Source organism: Heptranchias perlo, chromosome 7 (assembly GCF_035084215.1).
Source record: "Heptranchias perlo isolate sHepPer1 chromosome 7, sHepPer1.hap1, whole genome shotgun sequence".
NCBI classification, from domain to species: Eukaryota; Metazoa; Chordata; class Chondrichthyes; order Hexanchiformes; family Hexanchidae; genus Heptranchias; species Heptranchias perlo.
In genome coordinates, this window is record NC_090331.1 from 56,653,468 (window position 1) to 56,674,384 (window position 20,917).

At 36.4% G+C, this 20,917-nt stretch overlaps 1 protein-coding gene across 16 annotated transcripts in view; it reads right to left on the bottom strand.

Annotated features, from left to right (window-relative positions):
- ttn.2 (titin, tandem duplicate 2) overlaps positions 1-20,917 on the bottom strand; it is a 373,025-nt gene that overhangs the window by 139,056 nt on the left and 213,052 nt on the right. For 13 of the 16 annotated variants that reach the window (XM_067987638.1, XM_067987650.1, XM_067987647.1 and 10 more), the window contains 9 exons: positions 18,249-18,320; positions 16,659-16,745; positions 8,326-8,409; positions 7,428-7,502; positions 4,114-7,002; positions 3,402-3,452; positions 1,989-2,384; positions 1,409-1,678; positions 1,040-1,315 (listed from right to left, as the gene is read on the bottom strand). In XM_067987638.1, coding sequence (XP_067843739.1) covers positions 1,040-1,315; positions 1,409-1,678; positions 1,989-2,384; positions 3,402-3,452; positions 4,114-7,002; positions 7,428-7,502; positions 8,326-8,409; positions 16,659-16,745; positions 18,249-18,320 — 4,200 coding nt within the window. The remainder of the gene's footprint in view (positions 1-1,039; positions 1,316-1,408; positions 1,679-1,988; positions 2,385-3,401; positions 3,453-4,113; positions 7,003-7,427; positions 7,503-8,325; positions 8,410-16,658; positions 16,746-18,248; positions 18,321-20,917) is intronic. The other 3 variants (XM_067987635.1, XM_067987645.1, XM_067987646.1) reach the window with 3 other exon arrangements.

A 20,917-nucleotide genomic window follows, 5' to 3' on the forward strand; every position in this document is an offset into this window, starting at 1 on the left:
GTAAATCTTCCTAAAAGCAAGTTCAATTTGCCAAGAAATTCTTGCTGGCAGTAGGATTTACAGCTGTCGGGTTATAAACTGATTCTCAAACTGAAACATTTATTAAGAAACAGCAGATTTAAAATTGTTTAGTTAGCTTTTTCTCCCCATATCAAAGTGATCTTAACTTCCTTAGCGTCAGTCTGTAGTCTGCAACTGAAATCTTTATATGGAGAAAATTTGCTCTAAGTGGAAGTTCAATTTTGGAATTTAATTATGAGGAGAGATCATAGAAACTAAGGCTCCTTTCATTAGAATAACAAAGGTTAAGGGGAGATCTGATAGAATTGTTCAAAATTATGAGGGGGTTTTGATAATGTAAATTGAGACAAACTATTTCCACTGATCAATGAGTCAGTAACTAGAGGGCATAAATTTAAGATTATCAGCGAAAGAACAAAGGGAGAGGTAGGAGGATTTTTTTTCACGTATAGGGTTGTTAGGGTAGGAATACCCTACCAGAAAAAGTGATGGAAGCAGAATCCATAATATCTTTGAAAAGGGAAGTGGATAAATATTTTTAAGATTTAAAAGATTATGGAGAAAGGGTAGGGAATTAGAACTAAGTGGATGGGCCCAATGGCCCTCTTCTGTGATGTAAAATTATTTAATTCTATAATTGGAATATATCAAAATAATCTGTCAGAGCTTTCTATTTCATGTTGATAAACACAGGAATCATTATATTAAAGTAGTAACTTGCCTGTGGTGTTGCCCACAGGTCAGTTGATATATAAGATAGAGACTTAAGGACCTGGCTCCAAAAAGGCACTAGTGGTCAGAGCCTGCTACTACATTATTTTAGTCCATACATGAAAGTTGAATGGGAAATGCTGACATAGCAATTTACAATGGGCGATGCTGGCAGGTGACGAAAAATTGTGACAATAGGAATTACGATTTGTGGACAGGAAGTGCGTGCCTACCCAAAATTATTAATATTATACAGATGTGGAAGAGCAAGTGGGATGCACATTTCTACAAGTAATGGAAAACTTACCATCAACAATCAGATTGGCTGTAGAAGCCTGTCCTTCCACCTCCACTGTGTATTCACCAATATCTTCTGGAGTTGCATCCTTCACAATCAGAGTAAGAATTTTGCCAACTTTCTTAATTTCAGTTTTTGCAGTGGGTTCCATTGGAATCTCCTCATTACCTTTGAACCATTTGAAATTTGGAGTGTCTTTTGCAATTTCACATTCGAAGACGGCAGTTTCTTTTTGTTTGACCCGCTGATCCCGAACAGGTTTAACAAACCACTTCCTTACAATCTCTATAATGGATAAAAATATACCAAACTAAAACCAATCCTTAAATCCTCATTTCCTGCTGCTTCAAATATACAAGATCGTTCATATATACAAACCTTGTACATTAACTTTTCCCTCGCATCTTATGTCACCAGTCTCAACAGAATACACTCCAGCATCATCAAAATCTGAATTTGTGATAGTTAAGGAGTGCTGCAACCCGATGACACTAATTGCGTATTTGTCAAGTTCGTCTGTAATAGGTACACCATCCTTCTTCCAAATCACTTCTTTGTCTTTGGTCAGCTCACAGAACAGATATAGGGGCTGTCCTTTGAAGATGGTGGTTTCCTCTTCCAACGTTTTAAAGAATGCCACTGGTAGTTCTAAAACATTTTAGGGAAAATAGCAATTAACTTTCTATAATAAAACAAAGTGTGCATTTTATACAAAGCGTTCAAAAGCCTTTTGTCACATCTAATATTTCAAATCTAGTGATTTGGATTACACTGAATTGATGAAGCCTTGTGCAATAACATGGCAACAGTATGTAACTGACTATTTGAGCTTAATAATTAGACTGAGAAAAGAACTATATCTTTCAGCAGGATTCCAAAGTTGCAGCTATTTTAATACAACGTGCAGTCTTGTTCTTGGCTTGCGCCGTGCAATACCTCAGACAGGAATGCAAAATACCTTGAACAATTAGTTTTGCTGTAGACGTCTTTTCCTGCTTGCCGAGGCGGCCTACACAGACATATTCACCAGTATCTGAAAGCTGCACATCAATGATATGCAACTTTCTATCTTTGCCATCAGCGGTAAATTTGTATTTGGGACTTTCTCTCACAGTGCTTCCATCCTTCATCCAAGATGTTTGTGCTGTAGACGGGGAGATCTGGCATTCGAAGACGGCGGAAGAACCTACAGACTCCGCTTCCTCCAGCACGATATCTTTTAGCTCTTTGACAAATTTCAGCGGGACTGCTTTGAGCTGGAACCCTGCAAAAGGTGGCTCCTCTGAGGGTGGCCTCCCTGCACCAGGTTTAATTGGCTTCTTGTCTCCTTCTCCAGGCGATGGTGTCTTTCTCGCTAAAATTCAGAGTTGAACATAAATACATTGGATTTTATTTGTTTCTTTTTTTGCATGCTTCTGAAGATGGTTTGATGCGAACCAGACACTTAGATGCCACGTGCCACTTTCAGTTGGTAAAAAAACGACGGCGATGCAAGCAGAGCAATGAAACTGACTGACCAAGAAGAGACCAAACTCTGCAAACTTGGTTTTGGTTCTTCTCTGAGGTAAATTGGTGCATGGAAGCCCATCATTCAAAGTCTATGCATTCCATCATGCGATAATGATTTCAGGTGATAAGATTTACACCATATACAGCCACTATAGTTTCAGTACGGATATATTCGCCATTCACCAAGGAGTATCAGTGATTCGTAATCATAGTTCTCAGGCAGCACAAGTAAATTCAAGTAGTAACTATTCTGTGCAGCTGAAAACACTGTATTTTGCACACAAATAGAGGAAAATGCATGCATTAAAATATTAGATTTTAGTAAGGTGATCACAACCTAACTATGTACATGGAAACATAGTAGGCATTCCTTCCATTTAGTTTTCAGGCTAAGTTCTCCCACGCCACATCATTTGCAGCAAATATACAGATGCAGTACACAAATAGATTATTCGTGCTCAAGTAATAGGATTATTTGAACTCCATTTGTTGCTTTATGGAGCTGCAAGCATACAAAGAGAGGGCAGTTCATGCAAAATTAAGCAACATAATATAAATCCATGGTTTACTATCCAGTCTATGCAGCCAACAATCATTACTGTAATTGGAAGGCCATGCAAATTGATTTGACTTATTAAATTCTAAAATAACTGAAATGTATCATAGCATTTAATGGATTTTTTCACTAATAATGAGTGAAATTTAAATAGGGTGCTTTAGATAGCAATATAATTCATTTAACTGTAGATGTGGTACGTTGGAATACTATTGCATGTTCCGTAGTGCTTGAGGAACAAGTATAAATGTGTACAATCATGCATGGATTCATAGCTGCCACTATGTGCTTGATAGCCCCTCTCACCTCTTAGCATGCCTCTACCCCTGCCGGCTTCATCAGTTGGTGCCTTAGCATCTGTAGTGAGATAGTAACATAATTATTGGCATGTCATGACTATCCTGCCAAATCATTATATGTTAAACTGCTTCTGTAATAACCCGAGGGTGAAAACAATGAGGCTAGAAAAGTGTATTGCATTTAAATGCAAAAATATATTTACATATAGATAGCTATATATATATATATATATATATATATACACACAAAAAAAATCCAAAGTGGCACTACCACTGGTTTAATATCCTAAACAAAGGTTTACTCATGCGGCCAGAGGGGATTTAAAATGAAGAAAAAGACGTATTAGTTTAGAATGAGGAAAATATGAAACCAGGCAATTTGTAAGGTTTATTGAATTCTCTGCCTTCAATGATATATATGAAAAATGATTTTAAATCACCCTTAGTTCTGTTAACAGCAAACACCAAAGCAAATTAAGACAGTTTTTCCTTGGGAAACATAGGACTACATGGATAAAACACAAGCAACAGACATGAATTTTAGACCTTACACTTTTGACAAACATGGTACTTCATGCACACAATCACAAGCTGCATTGCTAGGAGAAACAAAGACGGTTGACAAAGATGAACATACACAACATCAAGGAACACGGATCCATTTTCCAAAGCACAAGAAATGAACAATCAGTTTGGTAGATGTGCAGCAGCCATCTCACCTCGTCGTTTGTACGGCTTTGAAGGAGTCTCAACTACACCCTCAAGCAGTTCTTCATCATCTTCAAACTCCCAATCAGCAGATGAGCCATATTCCTCCCCTTCTTCAGTTAGCTCCGATTCCCAGTCTTCCCTATCCTGTAATTCTATTGACATTTCTTCTGATTCTACTTCCTGGTCTTTGTATTCTTCTTCATATTCTTCTTCTGGTGAGATTCTTTCAGAGGAAACTTTTTTCACTTGTACTATTTCCCGTTCTTTTCCCACAATTGGCACTTTTCCCTTGCCAGCTTTAAGATGTGTAGCATCTCTGGGGGTTAGTACTTTCTTTACAGGTATTTTCTGTGGCTTTTCTTCCACTGCAACTTCTTTTGAAGGAACTTTCTTCAGCTCAATACGATCCTTTTGTTCTTCCAAAACTGGCACTTTTCCCTTGCCAATTTTAAGAGGTGCAGCATCAGGTATATCTCTGGGGGTTAGTACTTTCTTTACAGGTATTTTCTGTAGCTTTTCTTCCACTGCAACTTCTTTTGAAGGAACTTTCTTCAGCTCAATATGATCCTTTTGTTCTTCCAAAACTGGCACTTTTCCCTTGCCAATTTTAAGAGGTGCAGCATCAGGTATATCTCTGGGGGTTAGTACTTTCTTTACAGGTATTTTCTGTGGCTTTTCTTCCACTGCAACTTCTTTTGAAGGAACTTTCTTCAGCTCAATACGATCCTTTTGTTCTTCCAAAACTGGCACTTTTCCTTTGCCAATTTTAAGAGGTGCAGCATCAGGTATATCTCTGGGGGTTAGTACTTTCTTTACAGGTATTTTCTGTGGCTTTTCTTCCACTGCAACTTCTTTTGAAGGAACTTTCTTCAGCTCAATACGATCCTTTTGTTCTTCCAAAACTGGCACTTTTCCCTTGCCAATTTTAAGAGGTGCAGCATCAGGTATATCTCTGGGGGTTAGTACTTTCTTTACAGGTATTTTCTGTGGCTTTTCTTCCACTGCAACTTCTTTTGAAGGAACTTTCTTCAGCTCAATACGATCCTTTTGTTCTTCCAAAACTGGCACTTTTCCCTTGCCAATTTTAAGAGGTGCAGCATCAGGTATATCTCTGGGGGTTAGTACTTTCTTTACAGGTGCTTTTTGTGGCTTTTCTTCCACTGCAACTTCTTTTGAAGGAACTTTCTTCAGCTCAATACGATCCTTTTGTTCTTCCAAAACTGGCACTTTTCCCTTGCCAATTTTAAGAGGTGCAGCATCAGGTATATCTCTGGGGGTTAGTACTTTCTTTACAGGTGCTTTTTGTGGCTTTTCTTCTACCATAACTTCTTTTGAAGGAATTTTCTTCAGCTCAATATGATCCTTTTGTTCTTCCAAAACTGGCACTTTCCCTTTTCCAATTTTAAGATGTGCTTCATCACGTTTCTCTCTAGGGGTCACCAATGTCTTTTCAGGAACTTTCTGTATTTTCTGTGATTCTTTTTCTTCGAATGTAATATCTTTTGAGGGGACTTTTTCTAACTTCACTGGTTCCTGTTCTTGTAAGCCTGATGTTTTCTCTTTGTGAATTTTAGTAGGTGTATCTTGTTTTTTTTCTTTAGAAACTGCCACATCCCTTTCAAGTATTTTATGAATCTTCTGTGGCTCTTTTTCTTCCAATGCATTTCCCTTTGAAGGAATTTTTTTCAGGAGAACTGTTTCCTGTTCTTCTTTTGAAACTGGAATTTTCCCTTTACCAATTTTTAAAGTTGTCTCATGAGGTTTTTCTTTAGAGGATACCATTTTCTTTTCATGTATTGCCTTGGGAACATCAGCCTCTTCTGCAGCAACTTCTCCTGGTACTGTTTTTGATGCAGGCTTTTCTAAAACAGCTTCCCTGGGTACTCTTTCTATTGGATAAATTTCTATACCTTTGTGTTTTCCTTCTTCAGCAGGTGGCGCAACCCTTGGTTTTTCATGAACAGGTTTGGAAAGGTCAACTTTCTTGATACTAGGGTGTTCTCTTTTTTCCACATCAGGCTTAGGAAGTGTACTACCTTTTCTCAGTATCAAATGCTTTTCTTCATCTTCCTGTTCCTTAGAGCTTTTACCAGGCTTTTTCAATGGAAAGATGTTTTCCTTATCTTTCTCTACACCAGGAACTTCAGCCTCCTTTACTGATACTTTTTCCCTGTCTCCTACCTTCATAGGAACCGTTGCCGATCTGGTTAGGGGCACAATCTTTTCCTTATCTTTGTCAGCTTTAGGAACTTCACTAAACTTTTCCAATATTATTTGCTTTTCTCTATCTTCTTCATCACTGGATATCTTACTATCTTTCCTTGACATTATGTCTTTTTCTTTTATGGCTTCTTCTGTAGGAACTGTATCAAACTTTCTTAATAGTACTTTTTCTGCTTCTTCCTCTTGTTTGTGGATCTTATCAGGTTTCTTAAGTAGTATACCTGGCTCTTTTTCTACTTTTTCAGGTAATACTTTACTAATCTTTTTTGGTAATATTTTATATGCATCATCTTGTTCAATAGAGATTTTATCTGGTTTCTTTAGTATTACACTTTTCCCCTTATCTTTGTCTATTTTAGGAATCTTATCAACCATCTGTAATATTATTTCTCTTTCTGTTTCTTTCTCTTTTAAGGTTATATCCGGTCCTTTGTCAGCTTCCATTTCCTTAGGGCTTTCAGCAGGTTTCCTGAGTTTTAACCCTATGTCATTGTCTTCTTCTTCAGGGGATCTATCAAACTTCTTTAATATAATACCCTCTTCTTCATCTGTCTCTTCCTTGGGAACCTTACTACTTTTCTTCAGTGCTGGAATTTCTACAATATCTTCTACTATTTCTTTTGGAACTTTGACTGTAGGTTTTAGTTTCAAAGGTGCCTTGGATTGTTCTGCAGCTATAAAGGTTTCATATTTCATTTAGTGACAAATAAACAAGGACTTTTGTAATTCCGTAAAAGAACAGTCTAACATCAAAACAAAACAAAACAATGTCATACTCTCTAAACTACACTAGTGTTCACCAAATTAAAACACACTGAAAAACATTTCCATAGACAGCAAAATTTCCAAATAAACACATTAACAGAAGGAATCACAGCAGGCAAGTTACATAAATTGTAGCTTTTTAAATAGACTGAAGAAACAATTTGATACAATCAGTACACAACATTGAGAAACCTGTGGACTTAAATTCTGCACAACTTTAAATTTAACACTCAGAAAAAAACAAACAGAAATTGTACATTAACATATTATACAGTTAGGTATTTTACAATGTATAATAATAAGTAAAGTTTCAAGCTGCTTTGATAAATTGTACCTTTAAGGGGTTTCTTGACTGGTCCTGGAGCAGTAACAGGAACTGTAGTAATAGGAACTTCTTCAGCTTCAGGTGCTTTAGAAACAATGTGAAAAATTGTGTTACCATGAAAGTCAAATGTGAAAATGCATAATTATATGGAATGTTGTCCCTAGCAATATCAAAAATATTTTAAAATTCTTGGAAAGCTGTCCCATGATTTAGTAGTTACAGCACTAGCGTACTGAACCATCAACTACAATTCTGCAATAGTGAAGTTTTGACAAGCATTTCCTTTCCAATCTTCCACTTGATGATGAATTTGCCAGCTTATCCAGGTCATCAGTGAGAGGGAAGGAAAACTGTTTGGGAAGTATTCTTTCCTGCACAGCTTATGCATGCCATATGATTGGTCAATAAAGCAGTGGTATTGATAGAATTCCTGCAAATTTTGACCTTGAGAAAGAATGGCTTTATTAGAAGATGGGCAGGAGAATTACAAAAATAAAATTGGAAAAAATAAATCACAGTAAAGTTGTACAGCATGTTAAATGAGTATAATAACTAACATCCCTAAATAATCAACAAAATAATTGGATAGATCAGGGTTTGACTTTCATTTATCATAGTTAGTTCTTATATACGGCTATAATATTTTCCTTTCACTATAAAAACTGATTACTAATTAGACTGTAAGAACGATGTCCAGGTGACAAAATTAAAATTAGGGACAGTTGAACAAATGAACAAAGTAAAATCGAAAGCAAGCGTCATCAATTATGCCATGAAATAATGAATTGTGGGAAGCAGACATCTGCAAATGAGGAGATGTGATGAAAATGAAAGGTATTCAAATGTAGGATGTTTCATGAATTTTGCAGCAGTGACACAAGGCAATGGGTGACACTTATTTGTGTACCTTCCACTGGTTCCAAGTCTTGTTTCACTGGAGCAGTGACTGGAACATCACCTTTAGGTTCAATCTTCTTGGTAATTGGAGTCACTTCAAAAAATATTTTTGTTCAAATATTTAGTTTGCATGATCTAAAATGCAAAATCTCTAAATCTCTGACAGCTAACTACAATCATACCAAACATGTGTAACACTCAAATAACAGTAAATATAACAATGCTCTGAAAGTACCTAAGTTAACAAAGGTCCTTTGAGTAAACCTTTGTTAACTTGTTAAAAAGGTTTAACAAACAACCTTTGAGTGCTAATCGTTCCATATCATTTTTAGATGTACACACAACAGTAAATAATATTATAGATAACATAACAAAAAGTAGCCCCATGAATGCAGTGAGCCTAGAATACTCTGCAAGCTAATGCCCTACCAGGTAAGATGGTCTTGGCTGGACAAGCTATAAGAAACTTTCTAGTACCCTGTGATTTTAAGATGCACAATTTTAGATGGTTAAACTCCAGCAGTACCTTTGTACACGTGAGAGTTCTCTAAGTCGTGGCTTTTGAAAACCAGTTTTAAATTCTCTATACTGAGGTAAGTAGGGTATGTCTCTACTGGGAGAAACAGTTCATTCCATATCTGGCAAATAGTAACTGTTATTTATGTGTACTTTTCGTTAGTTAGGTTTGGCAATACTTAAGTTTGGTGAGGGATTTCCAAAAGTGATTGAATTCACAAACTCTTACACCCTATAATAAATATTAGAGCATGATGTAAAACAAAAAACAAGTAAGAATAGAGCGAGTGTAACTAGGGAACACCTGAAATTTGGATATCAACATTGGAGACAACAGTATTAGAACAAAGCAGGGAGACTCCCACAGCAACGATGTAAAAATCAAAATTTCATATATATTTCCATTGGTTGTGAGATGCAGCAGCAGCTTTAGAATAGAATCTTCTAATAAATTAGTTCTCTACCTTTCTCTACAATAATTTTCTTTTTTTCTGGAGGTGTGACTTCAATAATTTCTTCATGTAAGATCTTCTCATCGGCCTCAACAATTTCTTCAGGTAAAGTTATCTCGTCAACCTGTACAGGTTCTTCATGTAAACTCATCTCATCGGACTCAATAAATTCCTCATATAAAATTGTCTCATCAGCTTCAATAATTTCTTCATGTAAAATCTTCTCATCAGGCTCAACAATTTCCTCGGGTAAACTTATCTCGTCAGCCTGAACAGTTTCTTCATGTAAAATCGTCCCATCGGACTCAACAATTTCCTCATCTAAAATCGACTCATCAGGTTCAACAGTTTCTTCATGTAAAATCTTCTTGAAAGCTTTTGAGACTTTGAAGAAAAAGTTTTAGAATTTTAGAGTTTCAGAATTTTAGGTCAAAAATTTTGAAGTTTAGGTTTGAAGAGAGTATAAGATGATACAAATATTACCACATAAAATAAAGTAACATTATTACAAATACAGGTACAAAAATCAAGATATAAAAAGAAAAAATGGACGAGATTATCACCAAAACAAAACAGTACAAAACGATGAAAAAACAAGAAACAAAGACAATGATCTTGATGTAAAAGATAACAGAATGGAAATGAAGCATACTCCTTGTTATTGGATGAAGTCCATGGAACATTAAGGTTACCGTTAGTAATATATGTGATAAGATCATGTAGATGAAGTTACTGTTACTTCTGTACCTTTTACTGGAGTAACCCCTTTGCTTTCTGCAAATGTGATTGGAATAACTCTTTCAGGCACAAGTTTCTTGGCAACTTCAGGCACTTTAAAGACATTATTAAAACTGTTGTAAACCACATTCAAGTATTTTTTCAAGAGCAAAACATCATAATGAAAACAAGTATATATTTTTTAAATGGCACAGCAATTTACATATAACAAAATTACATACAATTTACAACACAGAAACAGCCCATTTGGCTCAACTGGTCTATGCCGGTGTTTATGCTCCACACGAGCCTCCTCCCACCCTACTTCATCTAACCCTATCTGCATATCCTTCTATTCCTTACTCCTTCATGTACTTATCTAGCTGCCCCATTAATGTATCTATGCTATTTGTCTCAACTACTCCATGTGGTAGCAAGTTCCACATTCTAACTACTCCCTGGGTAAAGAGGTTTCTCCTGAATTTCTTATTGGACTTATAAATGACTATCTTATATTTGTGTCCTCTAGTTTTGGACTCCGCCACAAGTGGAAACATTTTCCCTATGTCTATCCTATTAAACCCCTTCATTAAGTCACTCTTCTCTTTTCTAGAGATAAGAGCCCCACCGCGTTCACTCTTTCCTAATAGTTATGGCCTCTTAGCTCTGGTACCGTCTTTGTAAGTCTTTTTTTTACATCTTCTCCAGTCCCTCTATATCCTTTTTATAATATGGAGAACAGAACTGTGCACAGTACTTTAAGTGTGGTCTAACCGAGGTTTTATACAAGTTTAACATAACCTCTCTGCTTTTCAATTCTGTTCTATTCCTCGAGAAATGAACCCCAGTGCTTTGTTGGCATTTTTTATGGTCTTGCTAACCTACACTGCTACCTTTATTGATTTGTGAATCTGCACCCCTAGTTCCCTTTGCTCCTCTACCCCATTTAGAATCTTATTATCCAAGGAGTATGTGGCCTCCTTATTCCTCCTACCAAAATGTACCAACACACACTATAATGAAATTCATTTGCCAGTTACATGCCCATTCTGAAAATGTATTAATGTATTATTGTATTTTGTTGCAGTCTTTTTCAGTATTAACTATACCCCTCAATTTTGTGTCATCTGCAAATTTTGAAATTGTACTTCTGATTACCAAGTGCAAATTGTTTATGTAAATGGTGAACAACAGTGGTCCCAGCACCAATGCCAGTGGAACACCACGTCCCACCTTCCGCAAGTCTGAGCAACTACCTTTAACCACTACTCTCTGTTGTGTTTTGTGGTCAGCTTGCTATCCACTCTGCTATTTGTCCCCTGACTCCATATGCCCTGAGCTTAGTCATGTATCAACTACCTTATCGAAGGCCTTTTGAAAATCCAAGTATAATACATCGACTACATTACCCTACATCTATTCTTTCTGTTAATTCTTTAAAAATTAACTTCAATATATAATTAGCCTCTACAAACCCAAATGGAAATACTGTGCAGATTTTGAAAATAATATGTAAAGCATAAAAATAATTCTAAAGTGAATGACAGAAAATAGAAAAAAATAGTATAACTGAATGTGGAACCTAAATGATGTCAAAATGAAATTAGAAAGTATCATACATTTTCTTGTAGCAGCCTCAACTAGTGTGTTCCTAAGTAACAGTTGTATCGTATATGACCAACAGTAAATAATTGTTTCTCTTATGGGTAGGTACTAATTTTGCATAGTTACAGACAGATTATCTTGGCCAGTAATTAATATAAAAAAATTGGGCTTGATCAACCAAATGTCAGAAAATCAAATTAAAATTATTGTAATGTAGTGACCATCTCTTGGAGAAATTCCCATTTGACAAAGGTTCAGACTGTTCACAGTCTTGGTGCCCAGTTTGATGCTGAGCTGATTTTCAGGCCCACATTCTCTCAATTATAAACTCCACTTAATTCCACCTTCACAACACTGCCTGCCTCCAACCCAACATGACACAAACATGCTTATACATGTCTGTGTCACCTGCAGACTCGACTACTCCAAAGCTCTCCTTGTTGGCCTCCCATCGTCCATCCTCCATCCTCCACAATCGCTAATTGTCCAAAACTCTGCTGCATATACCCTGCCTGCACAAAGTCCAGCTCACCCAGCACCTCTATCCGTACTGATTTACACTGATTTCCCATTCAAATGCATTGAATTTAAAATCTAAGCGTGTGAATTTCTTCAGAGTTTCTCCCACTTCGGCGGAAACGCCGTTTATACACGTAATGAGGTTTCTGCCAAATTTCCACCACAGTTATGGCGACGGACCAAGAGATGCTCTGAGGAAATTCAGCCCCCATGTCTTTGTCTTCAAAGCCTTGTTCCACCTCTGCAATCCCCTTCAGCCCTATATTCTTCCCACCTAAACTATTCTCCATTCCTTTGATTCTAGTCGTCTTTGCATCTGTTCCTCCCTTCGGCCCACCAGAGGTTGGATTACCTTCAGCCGCCTAGGTTCTACTCTCTAGAATTTCCTCCATAAACCTCTCGAACTCTCTCTCCTACTATCAAGACCACCTCAAAACCCACCTTCTCAACCAACCTTTTGGTTACTCCCTCCTATTCCTTACCTTTTGGCTCAGTGCCTGTTTTCCATACTCCTATCTGAGATGTGCTTTGGGACATTTTGCACCTTAAAGCTGCTTTACAAATGTAAGTTGTTGCTTAAAACTGTACATTTAAGTATTCATTTAATGTGTGTAGTACATACACTTACAACACAACAGTACCATAACATAATAACAGACAGGCCAAGACATAAAATGCAACACTACAAGTACAAAAGATAAAGTCAGATAAAAGAACCAGCATGGCACTGGTAACACTGAAAGAATTAAAAGCATGTTAATAGTCCACAAATGTAAGGTTTCTTAATATACCTTTAAGAGAAGAAATTTTTTTTCTTTCTTCGTAAGTGACTTCTGTTACTTCTTCATACACATGCCTTTTCATAACCTCAGGGACTTTAACAATAATATAAAGTTTTAGATCACACAGAAGATACTAAAGCAGAATATTAAAGATAAACAATTTTGACAGATAAAACCAATGCTTGTGAGGCCCGGAGGAGCACTTCTGCATCAGGGCATGATCTGCATGCTTAAAGCCGGATCCCGCGGTCTCCCACGCACCTGCTGAAAACAGCAAGTTAAAATCCAATCATGTGGGAGCGCATCCCGGGGGGGTAAATCGCTGCCATTATTTTAACTGCCCCCGGCCTGGTTTCTGCCAGAAGAGGGAGGTTAAAATTTTCCCCAAGGTGCCTGTTAATACTATTCACATGGTCGATTTTTTTTCCAAATTATGGTCGAGTCATCTTCAACCACTTTAAAGAACATGATTTCAATTTCAATCCATACTTTCCATTATGGGATAATAGGTAACATCAAATGACAGACACACACAGTACATCACAATTACCACAATATATATAATACTGCTATTTTTCAAGGATCTTTAGATCCTTTAAGTGAGTACTGCATTGCAATTAAATTGACTGCTTGAATCATTTGAAAGAAAATCTCAACAAAGGTTAATTACAAATTGGATAAATCAAAGGAATATGTAAACAATTATCCAACATCTTTTTGAAATCTTATTAAAAAATTATAAAAATTATATAATTTATTGTACTGCTGCAATAACGAATGATGAAACATAATGTTGAAAGAAAGCAATATATTATGGATATTCATTTATTTTGTGAACTATGCAAATAAATATAACTAAGTTTCTGAAAGATGATGCAAAGATGATCAAATAATACCTCTATTAAATCAACCTAGAATAATAAATAAGCAGGATATCTATCTTCAAATGTTTATTTTTTGTTTTTTTTTAAAGGAGAAATTAATAAAAATATAGCATCACTTCAACTTTGCATTTTTTTTTACTAAGGTGCTTCTCTGTCAAAATCTTAAATCCTGAATTCCAAAAAGTTCTTCATGCACAGTTTTAAAATTGAAGTCAAATAGTACTTTTTCACATTTATTAGAGGGGAATTTTAACCCACCCTGCTTAGCATGAATGGGGTGGGGGGGGGGGGGGGCCTTTAAATGAAGTGTTCAGCCATACGGCCTCATTCCACAATTTATAACTGCTTACTTCAGTCCGTTGGCTGAAGCACCCGCGGAATCAGGTGGGAGCCTCATAAATTAATGCAAATCGGGGTCCCATTACATTAATTGGACCCTGATTGGATTTTAACTCGAGCCTGAGCATGGAAGCTTTCCCGCTAGGTCAGCGGCAATCTGGAGGACAAAGAGGCCTCTGTCGGGCCAGGAGGCGCAGGAGTGCCCCGGTCCACCCAAAACCCGATGGGAGTTAAAATCGCCCCCTTAATCTGTCATCACTGTACTTATACATAAGCTGCAATGGTGGGGTGGAGGGAACAACCTCATAAGAGCATTATTCAATATCCCACAATGCTATCTTAGGGTACAGTTATATGGTCACATTTTGATTGCAGCAAAGTGGTGTGAGGCCACCTTGAGGTGGTCATATCAGGTTATTTCACTTTGGCATTGTATGGATTATAACTTTGGTGGAGCTTCAAGCCTATTTTAAAAGAGGTCAGGGAGTCTGTTGGATTTTCTGAAGATTTTAGAAACTGAAGTAGAACTAATTTCAATATTTTGAGATTGTGGACACCTCTGAATGCATTTAAAATTCACAATGTCGAGGAGAGCACAAAGCTGAGAAAATCAGATTCTCAGTCAGGCAGTATAAACAAAGTGTTGAATGCTGTGCTATTGATCTGACATCTGTAGCTACACGATGACTGTGACCTTAGATAAATATTCACAACACAGTATGTTATCATCATGATATGAACTGCTTCAAAGTGACTAGAGATATTAAAGCTGTGATGTCTAATTATGTTTACAGTTATACTTGTTCTCTTAAAATATTAATACATATAGTTGACTACAGCATAGTTACACTCATGATGAATACTTGTTTCTTGGGCTTCCAGTAAACAAATATTCAAATACATTTCCTGTATTTCATGGGATAGGCAAAGCCATTAAAATATAAAAAAATTACTTCCCAAAAAAAACAATGTCTCATAGCAGCTATTATACAGTTTGTGATAAAGGTAAAACGGATCAAACATTTTAAGAACACACAACGTAACACATAATTGCATTACATTACTGACATTAAAACAAAAGACACCACCGTTAAACAAGAAGAATTCTGATGAACCAGCTAAGCACTGGTAGTGTTCAGTAGAGAAAAGAGTGTTGGTATTAGCTCATTTTTTTCAAAATACCACAATTCATAGGCTGGTTCTGCACATGTTCTACCTTTTTCTGAAATGACTAAACCTGTTCTTTAAACAGTGATGGGTGCAGATTCAGTCCTTTTATCAATTTCAAGCACTTCAAATATTATTTTTAGGACAAATTGACCAAATGAGTATTTAGTAATACAAAGACAACAAAAGCAGTCACATAAAACACAGAAGACAGAATAAACAAATATAGATAAAAATCTATTGTTATCTATCATCTAAAAACAAGTTGGCTTCTAGATACAAATTGGAAGATTTGAGGGAACATTACAATTATTAAACTCATTTTTTTTTACTTTGAAGTAGTTTAAACTATCTAAGAGAAGGTGTGTTTTACAGATAAGCATAATTTGGAAAATCTAACAAGCAAAGTTGGAGGGTTGAATGATATATTCAATTAGACATTTTCCTTTCACCTCTGGAACCAGGATTCAAATTGAAACCAGACTGAGTGAATGGAAAAGTCCCGTGTCTGCTGGGCTCCTACATCAAATGAGGTTGGGCAGTCTTAACCCAGTTCTTGGTAAGCATGGGCCCACAGCGGAGAACTCCACTTATTGGTATTAAATTGGTAATCTCACTCAGAGGTTACAAAATAGTTATTGTGAGAAATTAAAAAATCACACAAATGTTGTAAGTATGTTCTTTTCAGTTTGAGACTGAGGCATAATGTTGGGGGAACTTTATAGAAGTGCTTGATGCTAAGTAGAGGAGCTTGAAATGGAAAATATTCCATCCACAGCACAAACATCCCTCCCCTTAATGAGCATAAAATTGCCTTTAAAATAGTCATAAAAAAGAAATGTAAGGATAAAATCATTATAATCTAAAAAAGCTATTCTACATTTGTTCCAAGCTTCCATATAATAATTGTTTTTCATTAATTATTATATTTCTATTTAATTGATAATTATAGTACACATCCTACTTGCATGTTTTGAGATCACCAAAGTGAACCATGTATTTTTCTTTGCAAAAGATGAAACATGACAACAATAAGAGGTCCTTTCAAAAGTAACAAAAAGGGCAATCACAATTGGAAGACATAACAAACCAATAAACACTTCTATTATAAAAGAAAATCAAATCAAAGAAAGTTACCGAAAAGCCCAACAGTAGAAATAAAGGAGCGTTCTAAGAGTAAAGTAATATTTCTTCTGAGAAATGTTTGTATAAAATATTGGGGGCGAAATTCAACTTCGGCAGGTACACAAAATGATGAGGAAAATCGGGCAGGTGTATAATGGGGGTCCGATCCAATTATGCCCGCTGTGTGCCCCTGCTGAAGTTAAATTTCACCCTCGCTGTGTTGATTTTTTGTTTTACCTTCTTGTGGTGCAGGTTGTTCAGCCTTTTTTAGAGCAGTTACTGGTTTCACTTCTTCAGCAACTGGCTTCTTAGGAATCTCTGGCACTTTAAAAAAAAGAAAGTATTTTTAAACTAAAATGATCAAAGAATACTTATACAATATTTAACCAAAAAAGAAACTCTCATTGGACACACCCACAACACAGTTAATATACCAAGATGGTGATCATCCAAATAAGGTAACATTAAAGAAGTAATATTAACATTAAGTTTTATTGTCAAGAACGAACACTTCACAAGCTCTTCTATTACAATCACATCCCACATTTAACCTAATCTGTTGTTAAAATGTTGCACACTAGTCTACTGGGTCATAGCAATAACATTAATTTGGTCATATTATAATAATGTAGCATATTAGTAATTATGTCCTATTCTAATATACAGAGGGTAACTTTTAATGTCGTATTGTAACATGCAGCAGGTAGTTTCTTGTGTTACACTAAATCCCTGCGAATGGTCCTGCTCCTCTGGATGGTTAGAAAGAATTAAATAAGAAGTTCATTATGTGCATTAAAACTCCATTGACATATTAAACTGCAGTCATTCTATACAGCAGCACAGCTGCAGCTTCATTTGACAATGGATTTTACCGCAATTAACAAGTTTTAGCACACATTTTCAATACTGTGGAATAATGTTGCCTCAATAATACTCACGATTCTTCAGGTAAAGTAAGTAGTGAGTGTTCATCCATTTCTTTGCTACCAGCTTCACAACACATCGCCAGAGATTCATTATAGCATACAAAACTACCTACCACATGTCACAATATAACCCGTCATATATTATAACAGGGCATGATAATTATCCTATTACATTATTCATCATGACCTAGTAAACGAGTCTTATTGCCTCTCATTATTTCAATATACTGGGTTAATTCACTACATTGTATGACAGAGTGGGATAAAGGAAGGGTTTCGCTGAACTAGCAGAACTTGCAGAGTTAGGATTGGAGGTGTAGGCGTGCACCTTGCAAGTTTTCCATTAACAAGGTGAGACTATTGGGTTTGTCACAGCCTGCTATGAGCTGTTGTTTGGTGCTGGCAACAGTGATGATACCTGGAACTACACTTAACTTTTTTTTGAAAAATAGAAGAAATGCCCACTTTTAATTTTAAGTTGCAACCTGCTAACAAAAGCACAGGAGTGCTTAAAGAGCAAACATCAGCAATACTTTTTGCTAATGTTTGTCAAACCATTTTTGTTGAATTATGAATCCTCAAAGCAGTGCTAAGAACAGTCCATTCATGCTTTCTACTGGCATCACACCACTTTTTACTTATGTCTACTATTTTACTAAAATTAGTAAAGACATAAATATTGGCAAATCCTTTAATCAGCCAATGAAACAATCCTGACATTTATTTCCATCCCTGGAGCCTTATGGTTAGACCCTCCATTGTCCAATTGAGCAACAATAATACTTACAAATATATTAAAGCATGAAACAAAAATGGAACAGAATATTAATATTTAAACAGCAACAAGACATTTGTTTCACACAAGTATTTCTAGCATCTAAAACAATGAAAAGAAATGTACCTTTTCCTGGAGTAATTTCCTCTTTTTTTGGTTTCAATGGTTCAGGAACGGGCTTCTTAGGAACTTGTGGCACTTTAAGAAACATTGTAGTTTTAAGATTGAATACATTGCTTATATTATTAAGATGCCTAAGCTACAAGGTAAAATAACAACAAACATACTTGACAGAGATAATCAACACAAGATGACATTTTATTTTCTCAAGTCAACACAATGGGTTAGATTATCAACTTGCTGTCAGGCATAAAACTAGAGTTGTGGCTAGGTCGTCTGTTACAAAGGATGATATAAAGAAATAGTGAGAAAGGATCTTAGCTCAGAAAATCAGGATGCAGAATCAGTATGGGTGGAGCTAAGAAATAACAAGGGGCAGAAAACACTGGTGGGAGTAGTTTACAGGGCCCTAACAGTAGTTATAGTGTTGGACAGAATATAAATCAGAAAATTAGAGGAGCATGTAACAAGGGAAATGCAATAATCATGGGGGAATTTAATCTTCATATGGACTGGACAAACCAAATTGGCAAAAAGTAGTTTGGAGGACGAGTTCATGGAATACATTCGAGACAGTTTTCTAGAACAATATGTTGAGGAACCAACTAGGGAATGGGCTATTTTAGATCTAGTAATGCGTAATGAGACAGGATTAATTAGTAATCTTATAATAAAGGATCCTCTGGGGAAGAATGATCATATTATGATTGAATTTCATACAGAGTTTTAGAGTGATGTAGTTAAGTCCGAAACTAGGGTCTTAAATTTAAACAAGGCCAATTACATAGATATGAGGGGCGAGATGGCTAAGGTAGATTGGGAAATTAGATTAAAAGATATGATGGTAGATAAGCAATGGCGAACATTTAAAGAAATAATTCATAATTCTCAACGAATATACATACCCTTGAGGAATAAAAACTCCACGGGAAAAGTGATCGAACCATGGCTAACTAGATAAGGATAGTATTAGATTAAAAGTAGAGGCTTACAGTGCTGCCAAAAAGAGTAGTAAGCCTGAGGATTGGGAGGGTTTTAGACCTTAGCAAAGGATGACCAAGAAATTGATAAAGAGGGAGAAAATTAAATATAAGAGTACACTAGCAAGAAATATAAAATCAGATTGTAAGAACTTCTACAAGTATGTAAAAAGGAAGAGATTAGCGAAAGTAAACGTAAGTCCCTTAGAGGCAGAGACAGAAGAAATTGTAATGGGGAATAAGGAAATGGCAGAGATGTTAAACAAATATTTTGTATCTGTCTTCACAGTGAAAGGTACAAAAAACATACCGGAAATAGTGGGGGACCAAGGGTCTAATGAGAGGGAGGAACTTAAAGTAATTAAGATTAGTAAAGAAAAAGTACTGGAGAAATTAATTGGACTAAAAGCCAACAAATCCCCTGGACCCGATGGCCTATATACTAGGGTTCTAAAAGAGGTGACTGCAGAGGTAGTGGATGCATTAGTTTTGATCTTCCAGAATTCGCTAGATTCTAGAATGGTCCCTGTGGATTGGAAGGTAGCAAATGTAATCCCGCTAGTCAAGAAAAGGAGAGAAAAAACAGGGAACTATAGGCTAGTTAGCCTGACATCAGTAGTAGGGAAAATGCTAGAATCAATTATTAAGGAGGTAGTAACAGTGCACTTAGAAAATCAAAATATGATTAGGCAGAGTCAACACAGTTTTATGAAAGGGAAATCATGTTTGACAAATCGATTAGAATTTTTGAGATGTAATTAGCAGGGTAGATAAGGAGTGGATTAGTATATTTGGATTTTCAAAAAGCATTTGATAAGGTGCCACACAAGAGGTTGTTACACAAGATTAGTTAGGACTCATGGGATTGGGGGGTAATATATTAGCATGGATTGAGGATCGGTTAACGGACAGAAAACAAAGAGTAGGAATAAACAGGTCATTTTCAGATTGGCAGGCTATAGCTAGTGGGGTGCCGCAAGGATCAGTGCTTGGGGATCAGCTATTTACAATCTATATTAATGACTTAGATGAAGGGACCGAGTGTATTGTATCCAAGTTTGCTGATGATGCAAATGTCGGTGGGAAAGTAAGCTGTAAGGAGGATTCAATGTGGGTGATTTTAAACCCCTAGAATGGATGGGTTGGGGGCGGGTGGGAGTTGAAAATAGTTGTTTTTTTGGGTCGCAATCGCTAAATTTTTGGACTTTGCATTCCCAGTGGGAAGCCTGTACTTTTACGCCGACGTTAAACCTGGAAATAAAGCCTGGTTGTGGTCGCGACCCAAAAAAACAACTATTTTGAACTCCCACCCACCCACAACCCACCCGTTCTTGGTGTTTAAAATCACCCCAAAGAGTCTGCAAAAGGATATAGACAGGTTAAGTGAGTGGGCAAGAAGGTGGCAGATGGAGTATAATGTGGGGAAATGTGAGATTATTTACTTTGGTAGGAAGAATAGAAAAACAGAATATTTTTTAAATGGTGAGAAACTATTAACCATTGGTGTTCAGAGGGATTTTGGTGTCCTTGTACACGAAACACAGAAAGTTAACATGCAGATACAGCAAGCAATTAGGAAGACAAATGGTATTTTGGCCTTTATTGCAAGGGGGTTGGAATACAAGAGTAAGGAAGTCTTACTACAATTGTACAGGGCTGTGGTGAGACCACACCTGGAGTATTGTATACAGTTTT